This window comes from Eschrichtius robustus, chromosome 5 (genome assembly GCF_028021215.1).
Source record: "Eschrichtius robustus isolate mEscRob2 chromosome 5, mEscRob2.pri, whole genome shotgun sequence".
NCBI classification, from domain to species: Eukaryota; Metazoa; Chordata; class Mammalia; order Artiodactyla; family Eschrichtiidae; genus Eschrichtius; species Eschrichtius robustus.
Genome location: NC_090828.1, coordinates 81248710 through 81274100, shown reverse-complemented (window position 1 = coordinate 81274100; position 25391 = coordinate 81248710). Strand labels below are relative to the sequence as shown.

The window sequence follows — 25391 nt, the reverse complement described above, 5'->3', positions numbered from 1 at the left end:
ACAACAAAAAGGTGTTTTTCAGTGATAGGTCTAAAATCAATTTCAATGGCTCAGGCTTACTTTAAAAGGTAGCAAATTTATGTTTAAGATAATTTTACCAATTCTTTCTTAATGGGGTCCTAATCAAATGAATATGATGAAACTGATAACTGCAATGTTTTCTTACTGCAGTATATAATAGTTAACTATTTTCTACTACTATTAGTAAGAATCCCTTGGATTATATACCCCAAACCTAAATCTGGCCATTCCTATTTTTCAAGGAAAAAAAAATTTAACTGGCAGTTACTGCGTCTCATACTTTTTGTTTCTGCAAATCCTGTTAGAAAGCGAGATGATAAAAGAAGTCCCAACATTGTGTATCCTACCCCTCACATAATAGAGTATGTAACCATAGCCACCTATAAGGAGGAAGTATCCTTTTCAACCCGTAGATGGCACTTCAGAATTGTTAAAGCAAATGGTGAAATTTCAAGGAACATGGCTCAAAGAATGGTGCAAAGTAGGAAAGGCCTGAATAAGCAATACGCATACAAGAAACGAGTGGTGCAAGGCAGTAGACCACATAATTCTTTTTTTGTGGGAACTGTCCTTTGCACTGTAGGATGTTTAGTAGCATCTCTGGCCTGTAACTACTAGATGCCTATAGCACTCTCCACCCCCCCAAGTTGTAATAATCAAAAAATATCTCCACATTGCCACATTTCCTCCGAGGGGCAAAACTGTCCCAATTCACTAAGAAGGCAAATGCTATGCAAACAGGCGATCTATAATTATGCACAGTAAGGGTGACTCTCACATTGCTGAGTGAAAGAAGCCAGAGTGAACCTAGTATATATGGTTTCGTATATGTAAAGCATCAAAACACACAAAACCAACTTATACTGTAGGAATTCAGGATAGTGGTTGCTTGTGGGAGGGGCAAGTAAGGGGAGGAAGTGCCTGAAAGGGAGTCAGATGAGCCTCTGAGGTACCAGTAATGTTCTGTCTTGATCTGGGTGCTCCTTACATAGATGAAAATTTATTGAGCATATATACTTCAAAAAATTTTTTTCAAAATGTTTTGGAAGTCAAGACTTCATCTTTTTCATAATGAATGAAAACATTGTAGCTCTTATTCTTTGAATCATAAGCAACACTTATTATCAAACTATCGATACATGTTAAATAAACAAACAGTATTAAACGAAGTTGTAAACTAAATTAAAAAGCTGGTCATCTCCATGTGATCATTTAAAAAACAGGCAGTTAATTTAAAAAATACAGAAAAATCCATTTCAATTAATTCATTTGGTAGAAGTTAGTTGTTCTCCTGAGATTTATCTATATTCCTAATGACAAAAGACAAATCAAAGATGAGTCTAAGTTTAAAATGCTGTAAAAACAACTCTGTCCCACATGAGACATTTCTGTAAACTACTGCAGTTTCCATCTATTGCTAAATTTGGAGAAATATGACTTAGCAGCTGAGACATAGTTTTGTCTGAGAATAAACTACATTTATCTGTCTCAACCCAGGAGTTAAGAATTATTTTTCACTATGTATAAAGATGAGATTCATATTCTTTTATATGTAAAGTTTTAGTATTATCCTTATTCTTCTTTTCCTGTACATACATTATTTCAAAGTAATACTCAGATGGTACCAGGACATCTAACAAGTAATATAGTAAAAAGAAAATTTTAAAAAAGTTAAATCTATACTGAATCCAGATTTCTCAACTGCATGAAAAAAACCCAAAAAACAAAAAAAAAACTTTAAGATTAATATTGTAGTTTCTTAGGAATCTTTAAGAATAATATTTTAAAAATACTGCAATGAAAAAACACATATCATAACCAAATGTATGATTTATTTTTGGAGAAAAATAATTAAAACTGAGGTTTTTCCGATTAAGGGGAGAAATAACAATATGAGATCATACCCTGGTTACATGTTAGTTATCACATTCTATACAATGTGGATGTGCTTAAGATGTATTTAATGATATTATGAACGAACATTTGAAATTTAAAAATCACAAACCACTTGCCAATATTGTAAATTCATAAATGTTGAAATAAATACCTACAAGGAAGTAAATTTTGAAAACTGAAGCCTTCGACAGTGTATAGATCATCCCAAATGTTACAAATAGCAGAGCAAATAAGTTGACATTACTGCTAGTTTCCACTTAATTTCTTCATAATATGGCTCTCTGGTGTTGCATTAGTGAAGATACTTCCTACAACCACATGGGTACCCCAAAGACTGTGACGAATCACTTTACAGCAACCAAGATCATCAACAGAGAATCCTAAATGTCGATAGCGTTCATCTGTCTCAAAAAGAGTGTTGTTTGTATATGGTCCAAAAAACTGGAGGAAATAAAAAAAGTCATATTTTCATTAGCTAGAAAGATAATGAAGTAATAATTTTTATGCAAATATGAACACAGATCTATATAAATACTCTGAATATTAAAAAAATCAAATAAGAAATAAAAAGGTCACATGGAACACCTAACTGCCCTAATACCTCCTTTCCCCTCATTCTGGAAATGTGAAATGAATGATCTAGCAGACTGCATGTTACCTAGAACCAAATGCATAATATTATATGACCTTCAGAGATGAAATAAGCCTTAGGCAATCATCTATGGTTCACCTTTGTAATTTTTAAGATAAGAAAACTATCAGAGTAAGTTTTTCATTTCTAGTACTCACTAAATCTTGACTTTGAAAAGAAACAGTATATATTCCTATTTTAAGATTGAAAAAATTATTACTATTTGTAGCTGATATACACAGAATTTAAAATATGACAATAATGGTTCAGTTATTTTCTTTAAAGTATAGCTTTACAAATGTTAATTTCCAAAAAAGTTACTTTTCTAAATATTTCTTTACCATCCATATTTTCTTAATTCTAAAAAGTTTTTCTTCCTTAATGAAACTATTGGATACTAAGTTTTAACTAAGGAACAGTAAACACACTAATTCAATGTAATTCAAGTAATATCTATTATGAGGATGGAAAATAAATTTTAAAATTATTTTTAATGAAAAAAATGTAAAGTGATGGAGATGCTTAACTATGAGTGCCAGAGGTCCCTCAAAGTTGTGAATTCAACGGACTCTTGGTATCTCTTTGCGTAAAATTGTGAGGTTTTCAAAGTCTTAAATGGTCTACTTTTACCAAGGTTATAATTATAAACAATTTTATAATAAAAATAATTCCTACTTCAAATTATATAATCTGCCTTTCAAAATGTATTTAATTACTCACTGCCAAACCAGATGATGGGTCAATAAAATCAGCCCAATAGCCTTCAGCTCGAAGGGCGTAGCAAATTTCTTTAGCACCGCTGATGAACTGCATAGAAAAAGGCACAAATAATATGCTCAAAGCAGCAGCACAGAGTGTTTTATTTCTCAATAAATTTTTAAGATAAATATTTTTTGCTTCAGATAGAGAACACAATAAGATTAATAAACAATTAAAACTAATGATAAATTAAGACTGTAAAGTCCTAAGATTTTCACCAGTCCAAAAGATTAATAATGGTTCATATAACATTTTCATTTCTTTTAAAAAGTCTACATTGTGTATTTTTTTCTTCTAAATTATTTCCTATTTTAGGAACTATTTCTAATCACTTCTGTGCTATTAACTCCCAAATTTGCCATGGATTATAACCTACAGTTGCTATTTTGTATCATTACAGAGGTATTAGAAATAAGGTAAGAAAGGGAAAACAAAATATTCATAATGAAAAGATATGGACCATTCATTAATTTGAATGAAAGTTGGTTAAAAACATGTACTTGTTTGTGTGTCCTTCAAAAACACATCTATCCACTCACATAGTCATGAAATATTTCTGAAAAGGCACATAAAAATAATAAGATAAATGGATAGATTGGGTACAGGGCTGGACCGCATACTTCCTTTTCACTATACACCTCTCTATTTTTTGTATTGTGTATAAACATTACAGACCACGTGCATGTATTAAAATCCTGGTCTTACCATCCTCATTCCTACGATGTCTTTATTAGCTTTATCAGAAGTCTAAGCAGTGAAAAAGACCAAAAGCAAATATTAGAATCAGATTAGAATGTTAAAAAAAAAAACAAAAACAGACCATAAGTGTTTAAAGACAAGGGCACAGTTCCACTCACAGCCATAACAAAGTAACAGTTATCAAACTTGCCACTTGCTGAAAAATTAAAACTGACCAAAATATATGAGGCAACTGTTTTTAGACACTGAACAATAGGCAGACAAAACTGCAGCGGAGAAGGGAAACAAATAAGGTGATCCCCATATATGCTCCAGGCTTCTGTCTGGGGACACTCTCTTGTTGCAGGGCAAAGAAGTGGAGCCCAAGCAAAGTGATAGTGTCACTGAGCTGAGGACGTAGAAAGCAAGAGTTCTCAACTGTTGAAGCATCTGGAATTTCTGGCGTAGGGTACTGGAGCAGAGGGAGATGCACAAATGGGGCTCCCACGTGGTCCGCAGAGCAATTTGCCCTGGTTCAGTAGCCAAGGGTTGAGCTGCACAGATACAAGGTGAGATTCCTCAAGGTCTAGCAAAGAGTGCCAGCTGCGAGGCTGAGAGCTGAATGGTGGTATCAGGGGTCACGCACTACAGAGTAACATGAATTTCTGGCCCACCTAGAGTGATGAGACCTCACTGAGCATCTCTGGCACTCAGCTGAGATGCTCAGAAGTCCAAGCCTTAGGCATATGGGCCACATCCTAAACAAGGGGTTAGCAAGTGATAGCCCGAGGGCCAAACCTGGCTGGCTGCCTGCCTGTTTGTGTAAATACAGTTTTGCTGGAACGCAGCCATGCCTGTTCATTTATATATGGTCTGTGGTTGCTTTAACAATACATGGTAGAATTGAGTAGTTGAGAACCTATCACCTACAAAACCTAAAAATTTACCATCTGGCTCTACAGAAAAAGTTTGCTGATCCCTGCTATAGAGATATACAACTTTAACCTATTTTCTCCAACTACAGGCATATCTCATTTTTTTGGGCTTCATTTTATTGCACTTCGCAGATAAGTTTTTTACAAATTGAAGGTTTGTGGCAACCCTGTGTCCAGAAAGCCTACTGGCAACATTTTTCCAATAGCATTTGCTCACATCATGTGTCTGTGTGGCATTTTGGTAATTCTCTCAATATTTCAAACTTTTTCATCTATTATTATATTTGTTATGATGATCTGTAGTCTGTGATCTTTATTGATGTTTTACTACTATGACTCACTGAAGGTTCAGATGACGGTTAGCATTTTTTAGCAATAAAGTATTTTTAAATTACGGTATGTACATTTTTTTAGACATAATCCTATTGCACGCTTAGACTACAGTACAGTATAAACATAACTTTTATATGCACTAGGAAACCAAAAAATCTGTGTGATTCACTTTATTGCGATATTTGCTTTATTATGGTGGTCTGGAACCTAACCTGCAATATTTCCAAGGTATGCCTGTACTTTCTTGTAAACTAATGAAAAACATTTAGATAATACTGTACTCTATAGGTTATTTTCATACTTAATATTTACACTTACTGCTGTATTTCATTAATCCTCATAATTCTTAAAAATAGGAAAACTGAATATGGTTTAGGAAAGTCATTAGAATTATGTACCAATTTAATAAAAGATGTGCCATACACAAAAACTACAAGGTGAACAAAACGATGCATTTAAATGTTTGCAAAGGTTAACTAAAAGAATCCCAAATGATCACAAAAAGAACCAGTTTAAATATTTTTCTTAAAGATTTCTGCTTGGGACTTCCCTGGTGGCGCAGTGGTTAAGAATCCGCCTGCTAATACAGGGAACATGGGTTCGATCCCTGGTCTGGGAAGATCCAACATGCTGTGGACCAACTAAGCCTGTGTGTCACAACTACTGAGCCTGCGCTGGGAGCCCGCGAGCCACAACTACTGAAGCCAGCACACCTAGAGCCCGTGCTCCACAACAAGAGAAGCCACCGCAATGAGAAGCCTGCGCACCGCAACAAAGAGTAGCCCCCGCTCGCCACAACTAGAGAAAGCCTGTGTGCAGCGACGAAGACCCAACGCAGCCAAAAATAAATAAATAAATTAAAAAAAAAAAGATTTCTGCTCATCAATAGCAAACACTGACATCTGCTGGAAAAAACTCGAAATAGAGTTAAACCATAAAACATATAATATCTACTTGGACAGTAAGCTATGTGTGGTTCTAAAATAACCACTAACATGTCTAAAATAAAAAATGTTTTTTTCATAAAAAAATAAAATAGCTTTAGTCATTATAAAGTTTAAAATACACATGATAAAGCGTGTTGCCATTTCAAAAGCTGGAAATTGTTTTGTTTTTTTTTTAATTTATTTTTTGGCTGCGTTGGGTCTTTGTTGCTGACTTACATCTATACTGGGGTCAGTATCAAATGAGGCTCAGAATCCTGAATGGTTCAAAAAGTAGGACTTACTAATGCAATGCACATGTGAGAGCAAACTCTCTAGTGTTTAAATGGCAGTATACATTTACTAATCATTGTCTTAATATATAAATAGAAACTGTTTATTGAGTTATTATGTATTTAAATTTCACTTCTCCAAATTCAGATCTTTTAAAGATCAGAGAGAATGTCTTATGCTTCTCTGTAACTTCTTTGTTAGATGGCATATATAACTTGCTCATGATTATTAATTACTACATGGAATTTAGTAGTAAAGCTATATGTGGGACACTTAAGTATGAAGTCATTACCATAAAATACTCTATTGAGTAAATAATATTTTTATAAATGAAGAGAACCATACACCTAACCCTAAAGAAAATATAAAATAATTCCAAATATTATCCTGTATGTAAATTAATAAAGAGAATTTTTTCAACTATAGTTAGCTAAGGGGTCCAAGTGAGCTAATCCCAACATGTCATACAGGCAAAGGAATATTCCTTTCTATCTTGTAGACAAAAAAATTGATATAACTGAACCTCAAACTCTTAGATAAATAATCATATAATTTTTAAATATAAGACTTTAAGTTACTACTTATCATTTCTCAGGTTGGTAAAAATGAAAAGTAATGCTAATATCCAGGGTAAAGCTGAGAGCATATATACTAGGACAGTCTTTTTGGAGGGCAAATTGGCAGTATCTTTCAAAACTTAAAATGAATATACCCCGATTCAGCAATTCCCCATTTAGGAATACATAAGTATGTGCAAAAAATATATGTACAAATATATTCACTGCCTGTAATAGCAAAAGTTTGATTTTCAACTTATAAATGACTAAAAATTTTTTTAAATAATTTAAAAAATTTACGGTTTGCCCATGCAATGTAATATTACACAGATTTTTACAAAGAATGAAATAAAATCTATGCGTAATGTTATGGAAAGGTGTCAAAACATATCTTCTAAGTTAAAAGCAAAGGATGGAAAAAATGTGGGCATATACCATTATTATATTATTATTGTACTGTACACTGTTATTGTTTACTCCTTTAAGAAGGCTGAGGTATTTTCACTTTTTACTTGACATGCTTGAGAGAGAGAGAGAGAGAGAGAAAGAGACATGGTGGGAGAGAGAGGATCAGAGAGAAGGAGAGAGAGATGGGTATGAAGAGTTACTTTTACATTTTTGATGTTTACTACATTCCCAACTTTCCTAAAACAGACATAAATTTAAAAAAAACTGAGGAAGTACTGGACAGAATCTAAGTTTTTCAAAGACACTAAAAAAAAAAAATTGTGGTATTTTTATTCTCAGAAAACATGTAAGTTTTTTAGTACTGGAATACATTAGCAGAGAATTAATAAAGGCTAGAAAAAATAGCCATCATTTTAAAACACTGGTTCACTGGTATTTAAATAAGATCATAAAATTAAATTGTCAGCAGCTGAAAGAATTACCTTTTCTAAGAGCATTTCTCTTTCATTTTCTACCTCCTCACTCCAAACAGTCATATCATTCTTAGTTTTCTGTGTTACGGTCAGAATCATTAGTTTGTTGGTGGCTACTTCTGGAAACAGTGATTCAAAATCTATAAGTGAAATAAGAATAAAACTCCAGAAAAATATAAATTTTTTAAAAAAAGAAACAGTTCATAAAATACTTTAGAAAAATGATGATTAAGTTAAATTATTATGGTACCAAGTTAGGTTTATAAATGCATATTAGTTTTGAAAAGGATGAAATGAATTTAGTTTTGGTTTACGTCTGCTCTTTTTGGATGAACGAAAATATATTGCCAACAATTCTGAAGAGTAAGTTGGGTTACATATTGTTGGTCTTGTAATTAAAAAAAAAGTTTATTATTAAGATTTTTCTCAGTAGTACTAATGTATTAGCTCATGGAAATTAGGGCTGTAATAATCACCCAGGAGTGGGATGACTTTAGGGAAAGATTTAGGAAAAAAGTTATTAAAAATTCTACTATTCCTATCTAATGGCAGCATGAGGTCAGATGTCAGGGGACACTTGAAAGCCTTATCTTGGCCAGGCAATCATCATTTCCAGCTAGACACATTAAAATACAAAGTTATAAAGCATTACGATTCCTATGGAGTACATTATTCAACACATTAGAAAATTAGTGACATTAACACACACTAGTGTAAAAATGAATAAAGCACAACATACCTCTTCGCAGCAATTCCGGACATGTTTGGATTGCACACTCTACTTTGGCACTTTCAAAGTAAGTTTCCGCACTGTTAATTTCTTGCTCAACAGGTACATCATTACCCTAAGGCGGAATAAGAAATATAAGTAAACAAAATCTGGAGTTCAAATAAAATACCTTGCCTGTTATAAACCTGTTTTCCCTAGAAAGTTTTTTCAGTAATCCTAATCTAGGTGGTGATGGGGTAATAGTGTTTTCTTACATACTCAAACTTTTCTCTATGATGAATGTAATATTTGAAAATTTTAAAAAAATGGTGAATTAAAAAAAGAAACAGATAAATACCCTGATATTCTAAGACTTAATATGAATAGAAGTTGGCTAAAAAACTAACTAAAATGCGCCATGATTGTGTCTTACAATGTTACCTCTTCTGATATTCTGTTATATCTAATTATCCTTCCTTTTGTTCTATAATCTGTAAAATGGGGATAAGAACACTAACTTACAAAGCAACATGATTAAATATATAGCTTCTCCAACAGGAAGCGCTTAGAGGCTCTTATTCAACTGAAATTTACTGGGTGCCTATTATACACTAGACATTATAAACAGGAACAGACACTACAATGGTAAAAAATCCAGTCTTCACTCTTAGGTATATAAGAGTTAGTAGAAGAAAAATGCATGAACAAATAAATGCAATCCATATCAGAAGTGCTATAGAGTTATAATGGAAGTCTTCTGGAGGTATAGATGGGAAAGAAACTTGCTTTGCTGGCAGAAATCAGGAAAAGGTTGAAATCACGTTTGAGTTACATGTTAATTAGCATGTGTGTCTGACAGATAAAGAATAGACAGAATATAGGTTAAGAATTCAGGAGGAAAAAAACAGTCCAGCAAGAGATAATAACAGTGCAAAGGCATGCAATAGTCAAAGAGAATGGTGCAATAAAAAAAAATGAAAATATGCTGTGACTGGAGAACAGAAGGAGTAGGAAGTAGTGGGAAGTAAGGTGAGAAAGATAAGGGATCAAAATTGTGGAAAGCCATTTATGCCACATTATGAAATTTTGATTTTAGTTTAAAAGCAATGAGGAATATCAAGATGTGATATAAAAAGCTAATGACAGTATTACTGTAGAGGATGTATGGTAATGAGGAAGAGCAGGTGACAGACCAGTAACAGCCAACAATTAACTAATCACTTAGTGTAGTAAGTATTTTACATACATTTTCACATTTAATCCTCACAGCAAATTTGTAGGCCAGGTATTATTATACTCATTTTACATATAAAGAAACAGAGGCTCAGAAAGGTGAAGTAACTTTCTCAAGGTCACAAAATTAAGTAAATGGCTGAGTTAATCTCTGAATACAGATTTATCCTATCTCCACAGTCCATCATACTATAATGCCTCTAAAAATTGAGGTAAGATAAGGAGGCGCTGAACTTTGGCAGTATTAGTGAGAACTGAAGGTACACAAATAATTTAAGAGCTACTTTCAGAGACAGAAGCAATGTAATTCTGTCACTATTTAGGGGGTATGATGAAAAGAGGAGTCAAGGTTGGCACTATAATTTTTATTTTTGGGACAGTGGGAGGATGACTAAGTCACTTATACTACTGACAACATGGGAATAAGGACAAGTTTTGAGAGAAAAAAGGACAAATTCAGTACTAGACGTGTAAAATCTTGGGACTTCTGAGACATCCAGATAAAGATGTTTGGCAGGCAGACAGTAATATACAACCAGAAATGTCAGAAACAGAAATAAGAAGCTAGGAAATATGAAAACACAGCCTGTGGAGAAAGCCAAGGACTTAAGTGACCAGGGAGCAAGTCAAATGAGAAAATGAATATCAGAGACATTTGGGAAATATCATGTAACTGGTAGACAGAGGAGGAGCCAAAAAGACTGAGAAGGAATATCTGAGATAAAAAGTCAGGGGAGGTCAACTGTGCCCCAGTGTTAGGTTATCTGATATCACCCATAACTGTGAGGGGTTGCTGCTTTTAATAATATGGCTTTGATCAAAATCTCAACCTGAAGCTATATAGAAATATGAAAAATGATAAGGATTGGGGTTTGAAACTCTGAAATGCATGTAACTTTCCATTTGAGTGAGCAATGATGCAATACTAGTTTTAAAACGCATTTAAAAAATTCATATGCAATACCAGTTTAAAAAACTCATTAAAAAAACCCCTCAGGAATTGTTTTTACAAAAGCTATTTAAAAATCCTCCTCTTCAGTCTACTGTATCCAGAGTTTCAGAGATCTCAAAATTTTCTTAAGTTTTTAAATGGCTAGAGGAATATACTAGTCGGAATTTGGTCCATACATAAATTACAATTATCATTAATAGAAGTGAAAAACAGGGAATATAAATTTCCAGTTATAGAATTAAGTTATTTATATTTGAAATAAACATTTATTAAAAAAAGAGATATTTTTTGGGGCTTCCCTGGTGGCACAGTGGTTGAGGGTCTGCCTGCCAGTGCAGGGGACACGGGTTCGAGCCCTGGTCTGGGGGGATCCCACATGCCGCGGAGCGACTGGGCCCGTGAGCCACAACTACTGAGCCTGCGCGTCTGGAGCTTGTGCTCCGCAACAGGAGAGGCCACGACAGTGAGAGGCCCGCGCACCGCAGTGAAGAGTGGCCCCCGCTTGCCGCAACTAGAGAAAGCCCTCACACAGAAACAAAGACTCAACACAGCCAAAAATAAATAAATAAATAAATAAATAATTAGAAAAAAAAAAAAAAAAGATATTTTTGAAGAATTATTTAATTACCTAAAAGAGACTACAATGTAGTTAAGTGAAAAAAATTATATAGCAAACATTATGTACAGGACAATGCTAAGCTTTTAAAAGCTATATATGTTGTTTCTGTTTACACTGGACTTAAATAGATTTTTTTTTTTTTTACTTTTTCAATGAAAGTAATATGTACAGTTATCAGAAATTAATATAGCATTAATAATTAGAAAAACAGAATGACGTTAACAACTTACCTGAAATTCATTCACATATTGTGCCATAACAAACTCATGTCTTTCGCTCGATAAAGGTTCTGCTAGAACATCAGGTAAAGTTTTATGAATCTGGCTTTTCTTCTGTGATGCGGTCCCATTGAGGTGACAATCAAAACCTATGTTCCCAGGAAGCTGGAATCTCTGATCCTGAGGTCCAAATGGTCCCATAGTTTCATCAGGCCAAACTGTTCGAGAGCCTAAAGAGGAACGACAAAATGAATTATTTTCTCCTTACTAGTTAAGTACGTTGGTAGACTGAAAGAATGTTCTTCTTCCAATTAGGTATTTTTTTTAACCTAACCAATAGTTCTTTGAAGTTTGCTTTCCTGTGTAAATATAAATTAGTTTGTTTCATGTTATTCCAAAAGACTAATCAAAGCAACCAGCTGTCAGCTCACAGGTAATTCCATTAATAGGGAAAGAATTCAATAAAGTACTGTAATCCATACTATGTAATTCTTTTTTTTTTTTTGGCCATGCTGTGCGGCTTGTGGGATCTCAGTTCTCTGACAAGGGACTGAACCCGGGCCATGGCAGTGAAAGCCTGGAATCCTAACCACTAGGCTACCAGGGAACTCCCATACTATGTAATTCTTGACAGTCATTAAAAAGAATATGGTAAATCTTTACTGATAGTGAACGAAGTCCAGGACATATTACATTAAAAGAAAAAGCTAAGTCAAAGAACAGCATATATGACATTTATTTTTCATCCTTATATTTGTGATTTTAAATACAGTAAAAAAACATCTGTAAGGAAAGACATCAGACTTAATGGTGGCTACCCTTGGGGAGGGGCATTCAACTGCTGTTACCTGGTGGCACAAAACATTAATGGACTGGAAAAATATCTTGTATGAACCAATGTGACATAATGCCCTGTTTACCAGCTACATGAGTTAATATGGATTTAATACTTACAGAAGAATAGACCACATTACTTTATTCCTGTAAAACTTTAAAAAATCCTAACATGTGAAAAATTCAAAAAGATCCAGAAAAGAATAAATTAGAAAATCAAATGAAGAAATACTCAAAGTAGGAATTTTGTTTAGAGAAAGGAAGGGACAACTGCTGCAGACTTTAGTTGGCAATAAAAATATTTATAAATACTCTGCCAGAACTGAGTGACTAAAAACGGCCATGTCAATATGGCTGCCCCCATGTGACACCATATCTTTCTTCCATACCTAAGACAGACATCACCCATCAATCGAGGAACTTTTCCCTGCTGAACACAGACATTGTCACATGATTCTCAACCTAAACACTCTAGCCCAGTATGTCTCAAACTTTTAATTATTTAAGAATCACCTAAGATCTTCTCAAAATGCAGATTCTGATTTACTAGGTCTGCAGTGGGGCTAAAAATTCTTCGTTTCTGAACAGTCCCAGATGATGCTGATGCTATGCCATGCTATGCTATGCTGGTCTGCAGATCACACTGAGTAACAAGGCTCTAGACAGCCACTAATGATTGACTGGAGTCAGTTCACAAACTTAAACTTACCAGCTATTTTGAAGAACATGGGTTCTACAGATTATTCAGATCTGTTTCTTTACATAAAAATCCCATATTAACCGTGAATTCGAGCATATTTTCAAATGTTTACCAGTCATTTAGGTTTTCTCCTACAGAAACAGCCTGTTCAAATCCATTTTTGAAATTTTTTGTTTGGTTTTCTACTGGGTTTTCTTCTTCCTATTGATCTACGAAAATTCTTTATATAGTTGTCCCTAGTTATTCATAGGAGATTGCTCCCTGGACCCCCACAGATACCAAAATCTGCATATGCTCAAGTCCCTTATATAAAAGGGCATAGCTCTACCGACCTTTGAACAACTGAGGGGTTAGCTGTTCAAACCCTGCATGCGGTCAAAAATCTGAGTATAATTTATAGTCAGTTCTCTGTATAGTCGGTTCCACATCCTCAGATTCAATGAACTGAGAATTGTACCGTACTTATTTATTTTTGAAAAAAATCTACGTATAAAGTGGACCTGAACAGCTCAAAACCATGTTGTTCAGGAGTCAACTGTATGCGCATATACTGTAACCTTCGTACATCACATCCTCCTGTATACTTTAAGTCATCTCTAGATTACCTACAATATCGAATACAATGTAAATGATATGTAAATAGTTGCTGGTGTGTGGCAAATTCAAGTTTTGCTTTTTGGAACATTCTGGAATTTTTTTCCCCAAATATTTTTAATCCTTGGTTGGATGAATGTGAGGATGCAGAACCCATGGATAGGGAGGGTTGGCTGTATATTCACAACACAAACCCTTTACATATTCTGAGTGACAAATCTTTCATTTATGACAGATGTATATTTAGCCTTCAGATCATGAAAACTGAGGAGTAATCAGAGATGGAGTTAGAAAACTGGAGCAAGAAAACCAGGGGAGGCTTTGCATGCCCAAGTGAACTTATATTACACTGTAAGTAATGTGTTGCATGAAAAAGGATTCCATGGGCAATCCCTTTAGAATACATTAGGTAAAGTTTCTAAGACCTCTCCCTGAATATTTTAGTGTGTATTATAAACCTCTAAGATAGTACTATAGTATAAAGCATTTCTCCAAGTTAACTAATCACAGAACTTAAAAAAAATTTTTTTTTCATCCTTGAACAATTCATAGCTTGGGAATAGTTTAGGAACTGCTACTGAAAGCAGTGGGAGATAATCGAGGCTTATGAAGGAAGTGACATGATTTAAAGTATTTTAGGATGATTAATATGATACTGGTGCACAAGATGGATAAGAAAAAGCAGACTTTGGTTTAATAAACACTCAAAGTGACAGCTACATTTAAGAAATTCAGCAAAGAATGGCAAGAAGTAGTAACATAGTTTAGTAAGATCAAAAGAAGATTTGTTTCAGGGAGGACTGTGTGTTCAAAGATAATTAGGAAAAAACTAAAGTTCAAGAAAGTAAGTTTTAGAAACCAATATTCTTTTTTTTTAAAAAATATTGTAACTTTCTGGTACAAATATTTAGGCAAGAGATCTGATTTTATTTTCAATGGGATAAACTCAACTTTAGAAAATCAGTAAAACCTCAAGAAGAAATACAGTAAGTCCCCTACACACGAATGAGTTCCATTCCGAGAGCGTGTTCGTAAGTCCAATAAAGTTAGCCTAGGTACCCAACTAACATAATCGGCTAGCATATAGTACTGTACTGTAATAGGTTTATAATACTATTCACACAAGTAATACATAAAAAAAAAAACACAAAAAATAAAGACCTTTAATCTTACAGTAAAGTACCTTGAAAAGTACAGTAGTACCGTACAACAGCTGGCGTACGGGGCTGGCATCAAGTGAACAGGCAAGAAGAGTTATTGACTGGAGGAGCAAGAGGAGGTGGGAGATGACAGAGCTGAAGGATCATCAGCAAGGAGATGGAGGGCAAGTTGCAATTTCACTGACGCCCGACGTGGATGGCACAGGCTCTGCTTCCTTGCTGGACTCAATTCTATCTACCCTCTTGAAAAAACAATCCAGTGATGTCTGGGTAGTAGGTCTTTTTTTCTCATCATCGATGACATGGTAGCACTGGATTGCATTCTGAATGGCTGCTGCAACCTTTGTGTACTGTTCTACGTTCTGGTCCTGTGCCTCAAAAACTAACAGTGCCTTCTCAAATTAAGAAAACCCCCGGGGCTTCCCTGGTGGCGCAGTGGTTGAGGGTCTGCCTGCCAATGCAGGGGACACGGGTTCGAGCCCTGGTCTGGGAAGATCCCACATGCCGCGGAGCAACTAAGCCCGTGAGCCACAACTACTGAGCCTGCGCGTCTGGAGCCTGTGCTCCACAATAGGAGAGGCCGCGATAGTGAGAGGCCCGCGCACCGCAATGAAGAGTGGCCCCCACTTGCCTCAACTAGAGAAAGCCCTCGCACAGAAACGAAGACCCAACACAGCCAAAATAAATAAATAAATAAATAAATAAATAAATAAATAAAAGTGAAATTCTTTAAAAAAAAAAGAAAACCCCCTTGCCATTTCCTGCATCATGAATCTCTTTGGTTCTTCAGTTACTTCTTCTTCCTCTTGGCTCTTTTCGTCCTTTCTCTTGCCCTCCAATTCCATCAGGTCTTCATTAGTAAGCTCCTCATGGTGCACAGCAAGGATTTCAATGAAGTCGTCCTCTTGCAAATCTAACTCTAGCTTCTCGCTGAGGGTCACTAAGTTGCTGAAGACCTCTTTGGACTCCTCATCCACCTTTCAAATCCATGAAAATTGTGAACAAACTGCAGGCAAAGGTTCTTCCAAACCCCATTCATGGGATGGCTGTAACCTCATGCCAAGCAAAGTCAATGTCTTTTATGGCCTTGTGGATGTTACAGTCCTTCCAAATTGTCACAAGGTTGTTCCTGATTCGTCACTTGCCTTTACTGCCTGATGAAAACTGTGACGTAAATAATATTTCTTGAAAGTTGCTATAACTCCCTGGTTCATAGGTTGGACGAGAGACATGGTATTTGGTGGCAGATGCACTACTTTGATGTTGGGATGAAAGTAGTTCATGAATGGGGGGTGGCCCAGAGCATTGCTGAGCAGCAAAAGAATGTTGAATGGGATGTCCTTCTCCAAGCAATATTTCTCTACCTCTGGGGTAAAGTGGTGGAAAAACCAGTCCTGGAAAATGGCCTGTGTGACCCAGGTTTTGGGGTTACTCTTCCACACAACAGGAAGAGGGCCCTTGGCTATGTTTTTAAGGGCTCCTGGGTTCTCTGAGTGATAAACTAAGAGAGGCTTCAGCTTCATATCGCTGGAAAGAAGCATTGCCACCAAACAACAGAGTTAGCCTATCCTTTGTTGCTTTATAGCCTGGCATCAACTTTTCCCCCTTACTGATGTAATTTTTCCTCTGGTATCCTCTTCCAGTACAGTCCTGTCTCATCCACATCAAAAACTTGGGTGAATACGTACCTTCATCAATAATTTCTCGAAGCTTTTTGGGAAATTCCTGGTCAGCTACCATATCTGCACTTGCTGCCCTGCCACTTACTTTTACATTGTGAAGGTTGGCTCTAGCCTTGAACTGATGAAGCCAGCCATGGCTGGCATTAAAAGATGTGCCCTCTGATTCTTTGCCATGTTTCAAGTCTTCATAAAGGCTTTTAGCTTTCTCTTGAATCAGCATTAAGCTGAGCGGGACTTGACGCTGATGCTGATCCTGCACCCACATACTGAGAAGTTTCTCCAACTCCTTCATCACTTTTCCACGCTTCTTCGATATTACTGTCAACATCATCGGCACAGCAGACTTCACGTGTTCCATGATCTTGTCCTTGTTCTTTAGAATCATGCTGATGGTTGAACAATTCATGTTATAAGAACGAGCAACGTCTACCTTCTTTTTGCCTCATTCCACTCTCTCAATTATTTTCACTTTTGTTTCCATTTTTATTGCTTGGCGCTTCTTAGCAATACCAGCTATACGCTGCTTCTACGCTTGCTTCCGGACATCCTGGGCTTGAAATAAAGATACTGTACTACTGTACTCTATACAGTACAATAAAGTACACAAAAGCACAACCACTTGTAGAGAATGCACACACGTGACAACGTACACCAGACACGTGAACTAACTTGCATGACTGGTCAGGCGAACTCGTGTTTGCATCTTTGAAAGTTCACAACTTGAAGGTTCGTATGTAGGGGACTTACTGTATTACAGGAAACAACTCAGAATGTTATGAAACAATTATAAGTAAAGCAATAATAACTTTTACATACAGATATCTGGAGGTGCAGTGGCCACATGAGACTCATCAGAACCTGAAGATCCTGCAGTTGAAAAGGCTCTGGGATTGACAACCCTTTTAACTAAAGAGCAAAATCCTGGGAGATAGGAAACCAGTCTGGCTCTGTTACAGAGCACCTAAGAATGACAGAAAAATCAAAATTATTCTGGATATAAATGCTATACTAACACAGACAATCTCTGGCAAATCCTCACATTGCAATATATCTTTTAAAACCAATGTTTACTCTACTATTATTGAGCAGCTACCACAGGATAAGCATCATGTATACTTATAATTTTAGAAATAAATACAAATACTTAAAAAACAAGTAATAAGTTACTTTGAGTAAAAATATATGGCTTTCCCAAGGCCAGAATTAAGAGTGCCATACAGAAAGAATGGGAACCTCTAAAAGTTGCCCTATTTAGTGATGACACTAAAAAGGTAGCACAACTAATAAGATTCTATTCTCAAAATAAAGAACTTTCAAAACCTCTCCTAGAAACAAAACCTATTTACTTTCTAACTCTTCTTTTACTGCTGTAAATTGTACTAATTATCTCCCATACCATCTTTCCTCTTGGTTTTATGGCAATGTCCACTTTCCTCCATTTTAGCACACACCTTTGTGATACATTTTCTGCTCTTATGTTCATTCCCTAGACACTGAGGTCAGTTACAGTGGATGAATGTGTAAACATCTCTCACGTATAAACTTTAATCAAAATACTTAAGTCAGAATAATTTAATGCAGGGGTTGGCAAACTATAGCTGAATGTAGCCTTCTGTCTGTTTTGGTGAATAAAGTTTTATTGCCATACCCATTTATGTATAGTCTGTGGCTGCTTTCATGTCATAATGGCAGAGTTAAGTAGCTTCACAGAGACTCTACGGCCTACAAAGCCTAAAATATTTGCTATCTGGCTCTTTATATTAAAAAAAAAAAAATCGCTGACTCTTAGATTAGTGGAAAACATGTAAGAACAAATACCATATCATCTGTGAAATGCTATTAAAAGATTTGAACAATTAAGAAACCCTTGAGGACATAGGCAAAAAGTTTCATGGAGGATATACTTAGTTGTGAAGAAATAGAAATTTGCTGGGGAAAGGGCATTTCAATGAGTGACTTTCAGGAACAAAGGGATGGAGTCATAAAGGATGTACTCAGAAGAGTGACAAGTTCACTGAAGGTGGATATAAGGTAGTGCAGTAAAAAAACAGGCTTGAAAGTTAACTTGTGGGCAACTATAAAAGGCTTTATACTTGACACAGACAGGAAAGGGCCTGTTACATCAAGATAATAAGTCAGAATTTTAACCTGTAGGCAGGGAGGAATAGAGTAAACTGATAAAAATAAAGGATGTTTTAAGGAATGTACCACTAAGGGCAGTGTAGAGAATGGAGTGGGATTAGAGAGGCGGTATGAAAAATAGTTACCAGGATGTTGAAATAGTCTAGATACTGTAGAATCATTCTTTTTCCCTTTCACATAGTATTCTGAAATCCAGCCCTATGTTCTTTCTGACTTTCTCATCCTAAGTACAAGAATACATCCTAACTGGTCGTTCTACTTCTCTGACATAATTTCTTACTCATTTTATCCCCCCTTCTCTTACTCCACTCTTTAGTCACATAAAAGTATCTACCCAACTTTTCCCATATTTCTCTGCCTTCTTTTATACTGCCACAAGATTTCTTCTGCTAAAACGCCCTTTTCCCTCTCCTCCTAGGCCTGACAAATTCCAACTCTTTCTACAAGATCTGGATAGACAGAACCTCCTTTATATGTCTCCAAAATGCAAGGCCTGTCTCCAGAGCATTCTGTCCACCTGAAAATTTAAGCATCCTCCCTTGGGTCTGTACCCAACCTGCTCAGAGACAAAAATGGTAATTCTCAGTGGTATAAGAAATTTGAATTATATGTCAACATTGAGCAATTGTGATATTTCACACAAAAGATCCAGACTTTCAGCTGTTCTTACAAACTCCAAAGATCTGGCAGCGCTGGATTCACATTCCCAAATGACATTAGTTGGCAACACATCACTGTAGCTAAGGAAAGGCTGCTCCCTTTATATCAGAAATTAGTATTTCAGTTTGTACAAGTCCCCACCAAGGCTTCTTAATTGACCTGTTTAGCCTCTGAAGCATACACATACCTGACCCATGCTATGTATGTGAACTAAATTGCTGAAGACATACATATCTATCTGCATGTTTCATTAGTAACATCCATTCAGCACTTAAAATGCACATAAACGAACACAAATTTTTAAACATATATTTGAATATTGTTTTATGTAAGCTTCTTTCTAACAATAAAAGGATTTATAAAAGCATCCTTCAAAATACCTACTGGATTAATTTATTCATTCAAATAAAAATAAAGCCAGGTCAAATATTAGCATACTACTCTGACTAGTATCTTTCCTTTGAGAGTAGCACATGCTTCTTTTACAGCATTCCCTTCCTATGATTATGGCTAGGTATGAATTCACCTTAACACACGGGATACACTAGTGGCCTACTTTTACGACTTGGCCCTATAGTCTTACCATTAGACTATTACTTAATATATCATATTTGACTACAGGAATACTATCCTGGCTAACTGTTGCCATATTAGTCTTCCTAACACACAGCTCTAATTAAATCACCAAAATTTAAAGAATAAAGTCCAAATTACTGGGTTTGGCATTCAAGACTCTCTATTACTTGATCCCAAATCCACAATCCAACCTTATTTCTCAGTAATCTCTTTCACACATCTTACATTCAGGAAGACAGAACTGACTTCCTGATTTTTGAAAGGGGGGGGGTGTCTTTGAATATACCTCCTGCTCTGCCCAACCAAACCTCAGATTATCTATATCCCACCCATCTTTCAAACCTCAAATGCTTCTCTGATTAAATGAACACAAACCCCTACTTTTCCCTCTCCACAAAGCTCTGAATCTGCACTGTACCTTTGTGTAGCTTTTAAAATTAGTTTCTACTCTTATTGTAATTGTTTTAAAATATGTCTTGGGTTCCCTACGGCAGGATGTGTTTGAGTAATCGCTGGACAGTTACAGTGAATAAATCTCTCTGGTTGTGAGAATAATATCTCTTGCGCCCATTTTGTAGTATTTGGAAGGTGACTTCCTATACTGAAACTACTACAAAACCTTCAGTTTACCTCACCAAAGAAACAGAAAACGGCTTAAAAATAATTCTAAATATTTACTGAAATAATGTCTTTTAAAACTACTGAAAGGGTGCTGGCACTGAATTTATTTCTAAGAACGAATTTGTAGAAATAAATAGACGTGTATTGAGAAATATGTTGTGTTCAAACTACCCGCAAAGCATATCAACCTAATTCACACCCCTTGCTTCCCTTGCCATTTCTGATACACTAATTACGAGAAACATTATGCCATCAATGCCATTATCATTAAACCCGTCCTTCCTAACGAGTTCCCAAACTATTTTATTACTATACTGCTTCTTTAGAGGCTAATTTACTCACATTGGCCATTTCTGGCGGGAAGGGCAGGCGAAAAATTTCGTCCCTTTTGTAAAGTTATTCCTGGGAAAGGACAAAACAAACAGGCCGGTGACGGATTAAGCTCTAACAACAGATCACTGGGGTAACGTCCACCACCGCCTACTGTGTGTCCCTCCACCGAGACAGGACCAAAGTCCAAGCTCTCCCCGAACCCCCAAATTCGCCCCCCGCCCCCACAGGGCACAGCTCGCTGCCCAGAGGAGGGCGTGAGGCTCTCAGCCCGCCCGGTTCGAGTCCGCGGAACACAACTCCGACTAGATCGGGGTGGCCAATGAGGAGCCCCACCGGGATGGAGTCCTGAGGCTCGCAAGTAGGTATTTTAACACCGGTCAGGGCTGCCCGACGACAGTTCGAAGCAAAGGTGCCAGCAGAGATGAAGGATGAGGAAGCGAAAAGGATCCTAAAGACAGAGTGACAGGACGACTGGGGACAGTGATAGGGACACTGTGGGAATAGGGGCAACACCGAGAGCTGCAGCACGAAGATGGGCGAATTTGGAGAGGCTAACGCGGGCGGAAACCATACGTACCAGTCACCGCCGCCGCCCCCAGGTGTTGGAGACCCAGACTCTTCCCGTCTTCAAAATGGCGGCGCGACGGCAGGGCCGGTAGCGCACAAGCTGGCAGTGCCCAGACTGAAGGAGTTGCTTCTGAGCGCATCGATGGGAAGGATCGTCGAGCCGATGATGCGCACGCGCACAGGAGGCCCACGTAGAGCCGCCCTTCCATTGGATAGTCCCCCGCCGCGACGTGGGCGGAGATAAAGTGACGCGCGGGTGTCCTGGGAGCTTGGAGGCTTGAGCTCTGGAGCTGGGTTTAGGCAGCCGTTTAATGTCGTGCATTAACTCACTGAACTGAGGTATTTGAAAACCTCCTCTCTCCCTAAGACTTTCTTTTTCTTTTCTTTTTTTTTTAAAGAACTATAACAATATGTTTAGTTTCAAATCCATATCAAGATGTGAGTGACCCATGGGGTTTTTGCCTTAAGCTGTTTTTATTTACTTTATTTATTTATTTATTTTTATGGCTGTGTTGGGCCTTCGTTTCTGTGCAAGGGCTTTCTCTAGTTGTGGCAAGTGGGGGCCACCCTTCATCGCGGTGCGCGGGCCTCTCACTATCGCGGCCTCTCTTGTTGCGGGGCACAGGCTCCAGACGCGCAGGCTCAGTAGTTGTGGCTCACGGGCCTAGTTGCTCCGCGGCATGTGGGATCTTCCCAGACCAGGGCTCGAACCCGTGTCCCCTGCATTGGCAGGCAGATTCTCAACCACTGCGCCACCAGGGAAGCCCCCTAAGACTTTCTTATTGCCTCCAAGAGGTACAGTTTTCTGTTCTTTGTATGTAGTTTTTTTTATTTTTCAAGAAATCAGTGTTTTTGAGAATAGGGCACTTAACGTTTTTCTCTATGCACCAGGCCTTTAATAGGCGCAATAAATATATATCCCCCTATTTATAAAGAGTATATAATTTTCATTTGTCAGTTACATTTTTAAAAAATTAACTGAAGTCCATACTTTATTCATACTGATATATTTAGTTGGGTCATGTTGGGCAAGTTAGTCTCTTTATTTTAGTTTCCTCACTTCTAAAATGGGAATAAATGGATAAAGAAGATGTGTCACATGTATACAATGGAATTTTACTCAGCCATAAAAGGAAATGAAATTGAGTTGTTTGTAGTGAGGTGGATGGACCTAGAGTCTGTCATACAGAGTGAAGTAAGTCAGAAAGAGAAAAACAAATACCGTATGCTAACGCATATATATATGGAATCTAAAAAAAAGGTACTGATGAACCTAGGGGCAGCACAGGAATAAAGACACAGACCTACTAGAGAATGGACTTGAGGACATGGGGAGGGGGAAGGGGAAGCTGGGATGAAGTGAGAGAGTGGCATGGACATATATACACTACCAAATGTGAAATAGATAGCTAGTGGGAAGCAGCCGCATAGCACAGGGAGATCAGCTCGGTGCTTTGTGACCACCTAGAGGGGTGGGATAGGGAGGGTGGGAGGGAGATGCAACAGGGAGGAGATATGGGGATATATGTATATGTATAGCTGATTCACTTTGTTATACAGCAGAAACTAACACAACACTGTAAAGCAATTATGCTCCAATAAAGATGTTAAAAAAATAATAAAATGGGAATAATAATAGTGGCCAACTCATAGTTTGTAAAGGTTAAATCAGTTGACATGTAGCTAACACATATAGCACCGCACGTGCACACGCACAGCGCATGGCTTGGGAGTCACAGAGGCTTCTGAGTGTTGAAGTTGCTTACAATTTGTTATTTCTTCATGACTCATAATTTCTCCTTCAAAGCGGCTTACTTGTCTAGGTTATATCATAAGATTACTGGTTGAATGATGATCCTAAGCTTTTTGAGCCTGGGAGCCATATGTTATACATCTTTGCCAGGATAGAAAATCATCTGTCAGGTAGAGGTGGGAGATAAGAGGAGTCAGTGATAGGTGGAATGGCAGGAGGCTGTCAGGAATAACTTCATCGCGGAGGTGATGCTTGATCAGTGTTTTGAAAGATGAGTAGTTGTTTGCCTGAATGCCAAGAAAAGACATTTACAGGGGTGAGGACATTTCAGTCAAAGGAAGCAGTTGGGACAGAGATACAGAATCCAAAACGCTATGGGCAGTTGTGGAGATCCCCAAATAATCAAGGGATTAAGTTGGAAGTAGACAGGGGCCAAATCATAGTCAGCCTGCAGTGCAGTACTAAGGTGGATGTAACCCTGGAAGCAACGAGAAGCAACTCGGCAGATTTAAGCAGTCATGGCATTATCAGATTTGTGTCTTGGGAAGATCCTCGGGCTTCAGTATAGAGGATAGGTTGGAAGGATGTGGAATTGGAACCGCTGGATCAAGTGGTTAGGGGACTATTGCTGTGTCCATGAGAAAGAACATGCGAGCCTGAATTAAGGGCAGGGGGGGAGTTGAGGAATCAATACTGCATAGCTATCCATTGGTTGCAGATGAGGAAAAGGACGAGTTGAAGATAACTCCTAAATTTTCGACTTAGAATACTTGGTGAATGGAGTTGCTTTTTCTGAGATTGGGAATCCAGTAATATTAATTTGTGGAATGTATGCTATGTGATGGCACCTGTATAGGGATTTTCCCATTATTTATTTTAATTCTCATAACAATCCAGAAACTGGACGTATTATTATCCTCATGTTAATATGAAGAAATTAAAGCACATAGCTTACGTATATTTATGAAGCTTCCAGGGCTGGATTTAAATCTGTGTCTGTTAGGTTTAAGAATAGTGTTTTCTTTCCCATAGGTGTTGTCTCCTAGGAGGAAAACAGGTTTTAGGGGAAAGATAATGAATTTGATTTGGGATGTTTGAATTTTAAGATGCCTGAGGGGCATTTGAAAGGAGGCCTGTTGCTCAGGAAAGTGATTTATGCTGGAGACAGAGATTTGAGGTCATTGACATATGAGTAACAGTTAAAGCCATAGGAACCCCTTAACCTGGAACTCAACAATGGGCTTTTAGGGAGGAAGGTCTGTGAGACTCCTGAAAATGTATGCAAATTTTTGTATATTTGTAAGCAGATCCATTTCCCCCCCCCCCCCCCCCAGGGAGAGGGTACATAGCTTCTTCAGATTCTTAAAGGAGTTCATGACTCTGAAAAGATCAAGAACTACTAGTGTAGAGTATAAAAGAAAAAGAGCAAAAGTCAGAAGAGTAGGAAATATTAATTAAAGGGGTAACAGAAGAAGAAAAAACTAGCAATGGAGACTGAGAAATTTCAGTCAGAGGGTAAAAGGAAATCAGGAGAGAGTATTCTAGGCATGAAGAAGATAACTGCTCAGTTTTACTGGATGCTACAAAAAGGTGTTATTGAGGACCAAAACCAATCCATTGTATTTGATAAGTAGGGCAATGGTGACTTTGCCAGAGGAGTTTCGGTGGAGTGGGAGTGGGAGGATGGAATTTTGATAACTGTGGATTCGAAGGATGAAACACAGCCTCTTAAGGGAAGAGACTTCACCTGTTTGTTCACTGTATTCCTGGGACTTCACTGTATTCCCGCCACAGCGAGGTGATCAATAGTATTTGTTGAAAGTTGAACAGATAAAGAAGTGGTGACCATTAATAACCAGGTACCAGTAGTAACAGCTGCTTTTTCTTCTGTTTCCAGGCTCCATCCTTCAATAGCACTTATCTACCCAACAACCGGGCTGGGGGAGCAGTAGTGTCTCCATTGGTATAAACGAAGAAACTGTGACTCAGAGAGGCTGAGTAAACTGCTTGATGCCGTACAACTACATACAGTGATGAATGTGAGATTCAGACTTGGATTTGTCCAGCTCCAAAATCTCTGTTCCTTCCATGACAATAAAATAAAGGAGAAGAAGAGCGAGAGGTATGTGT

The 25391-nt window shown here is 37.3% G+C and overlaps 1 protein-coding gene across 2 annotated transcripts; it reads right to left on the bottom strand.

The window, feature by feature from the left end:
• Positions 1-1965: 1965 nt before the first annotated feature.
• MMADHC (metabolism of cobalamin associated D) lies at positions 1966-21624 on the bottom strand. Of its 2 annotated transcripts, none has more exons than XM_068545143.1 (8): positions 21519-21624; positions 20951-21010; positions 17426-17570; positions 11652-11869; positions 8648-8753; positions 7918-8027; positions 3269-3355; positions 1966-2358 (listed from the first exon to the last, which is right to left on the bottom strand). In XM_068545143.1, exons 2-8 carry the CDS (start codon positions 20957-20959, stop codon positions 2164-2166), a joined length of 870 nt encoding a protein of 289 aa, XP_068401244.1. In that variant the 5' UTR covers positions 20960-21010; positions 21519-21624; the 3' UTR covers positions 1966-2163. The 2 variants fall into 2 exon arrangements, with proteins under 2 accessions (XP_068401244.1, XP_068401243.1); XM_068545142.1 differs by having other exon boundaries at positions 7918-8048; positions 21519-21623.
• Between the last annotated feature and the right edge of the window lie 3767 nt (positions 21625-25391).

Bases quoted from the DNA above. Each gene is read 5' to 3' on its own strand.
- MMADHC (XM_068545142.1), bottom strand. The intron at 8,754-11,651 runs GTAAGTTGTTAA...ATTCCGCCTTAG, and splicing joins AATATGTGAATGAATTTCAG to GGTAATGATGTACCTGTTGA. The intron at 8,049-8,647 runs GTATGTTGTGCT...TTTCACTTATAG, and splicing joins TCCGGAATTGCTGCGAAGAG to ATTTTGAATCACTGTTTCCA.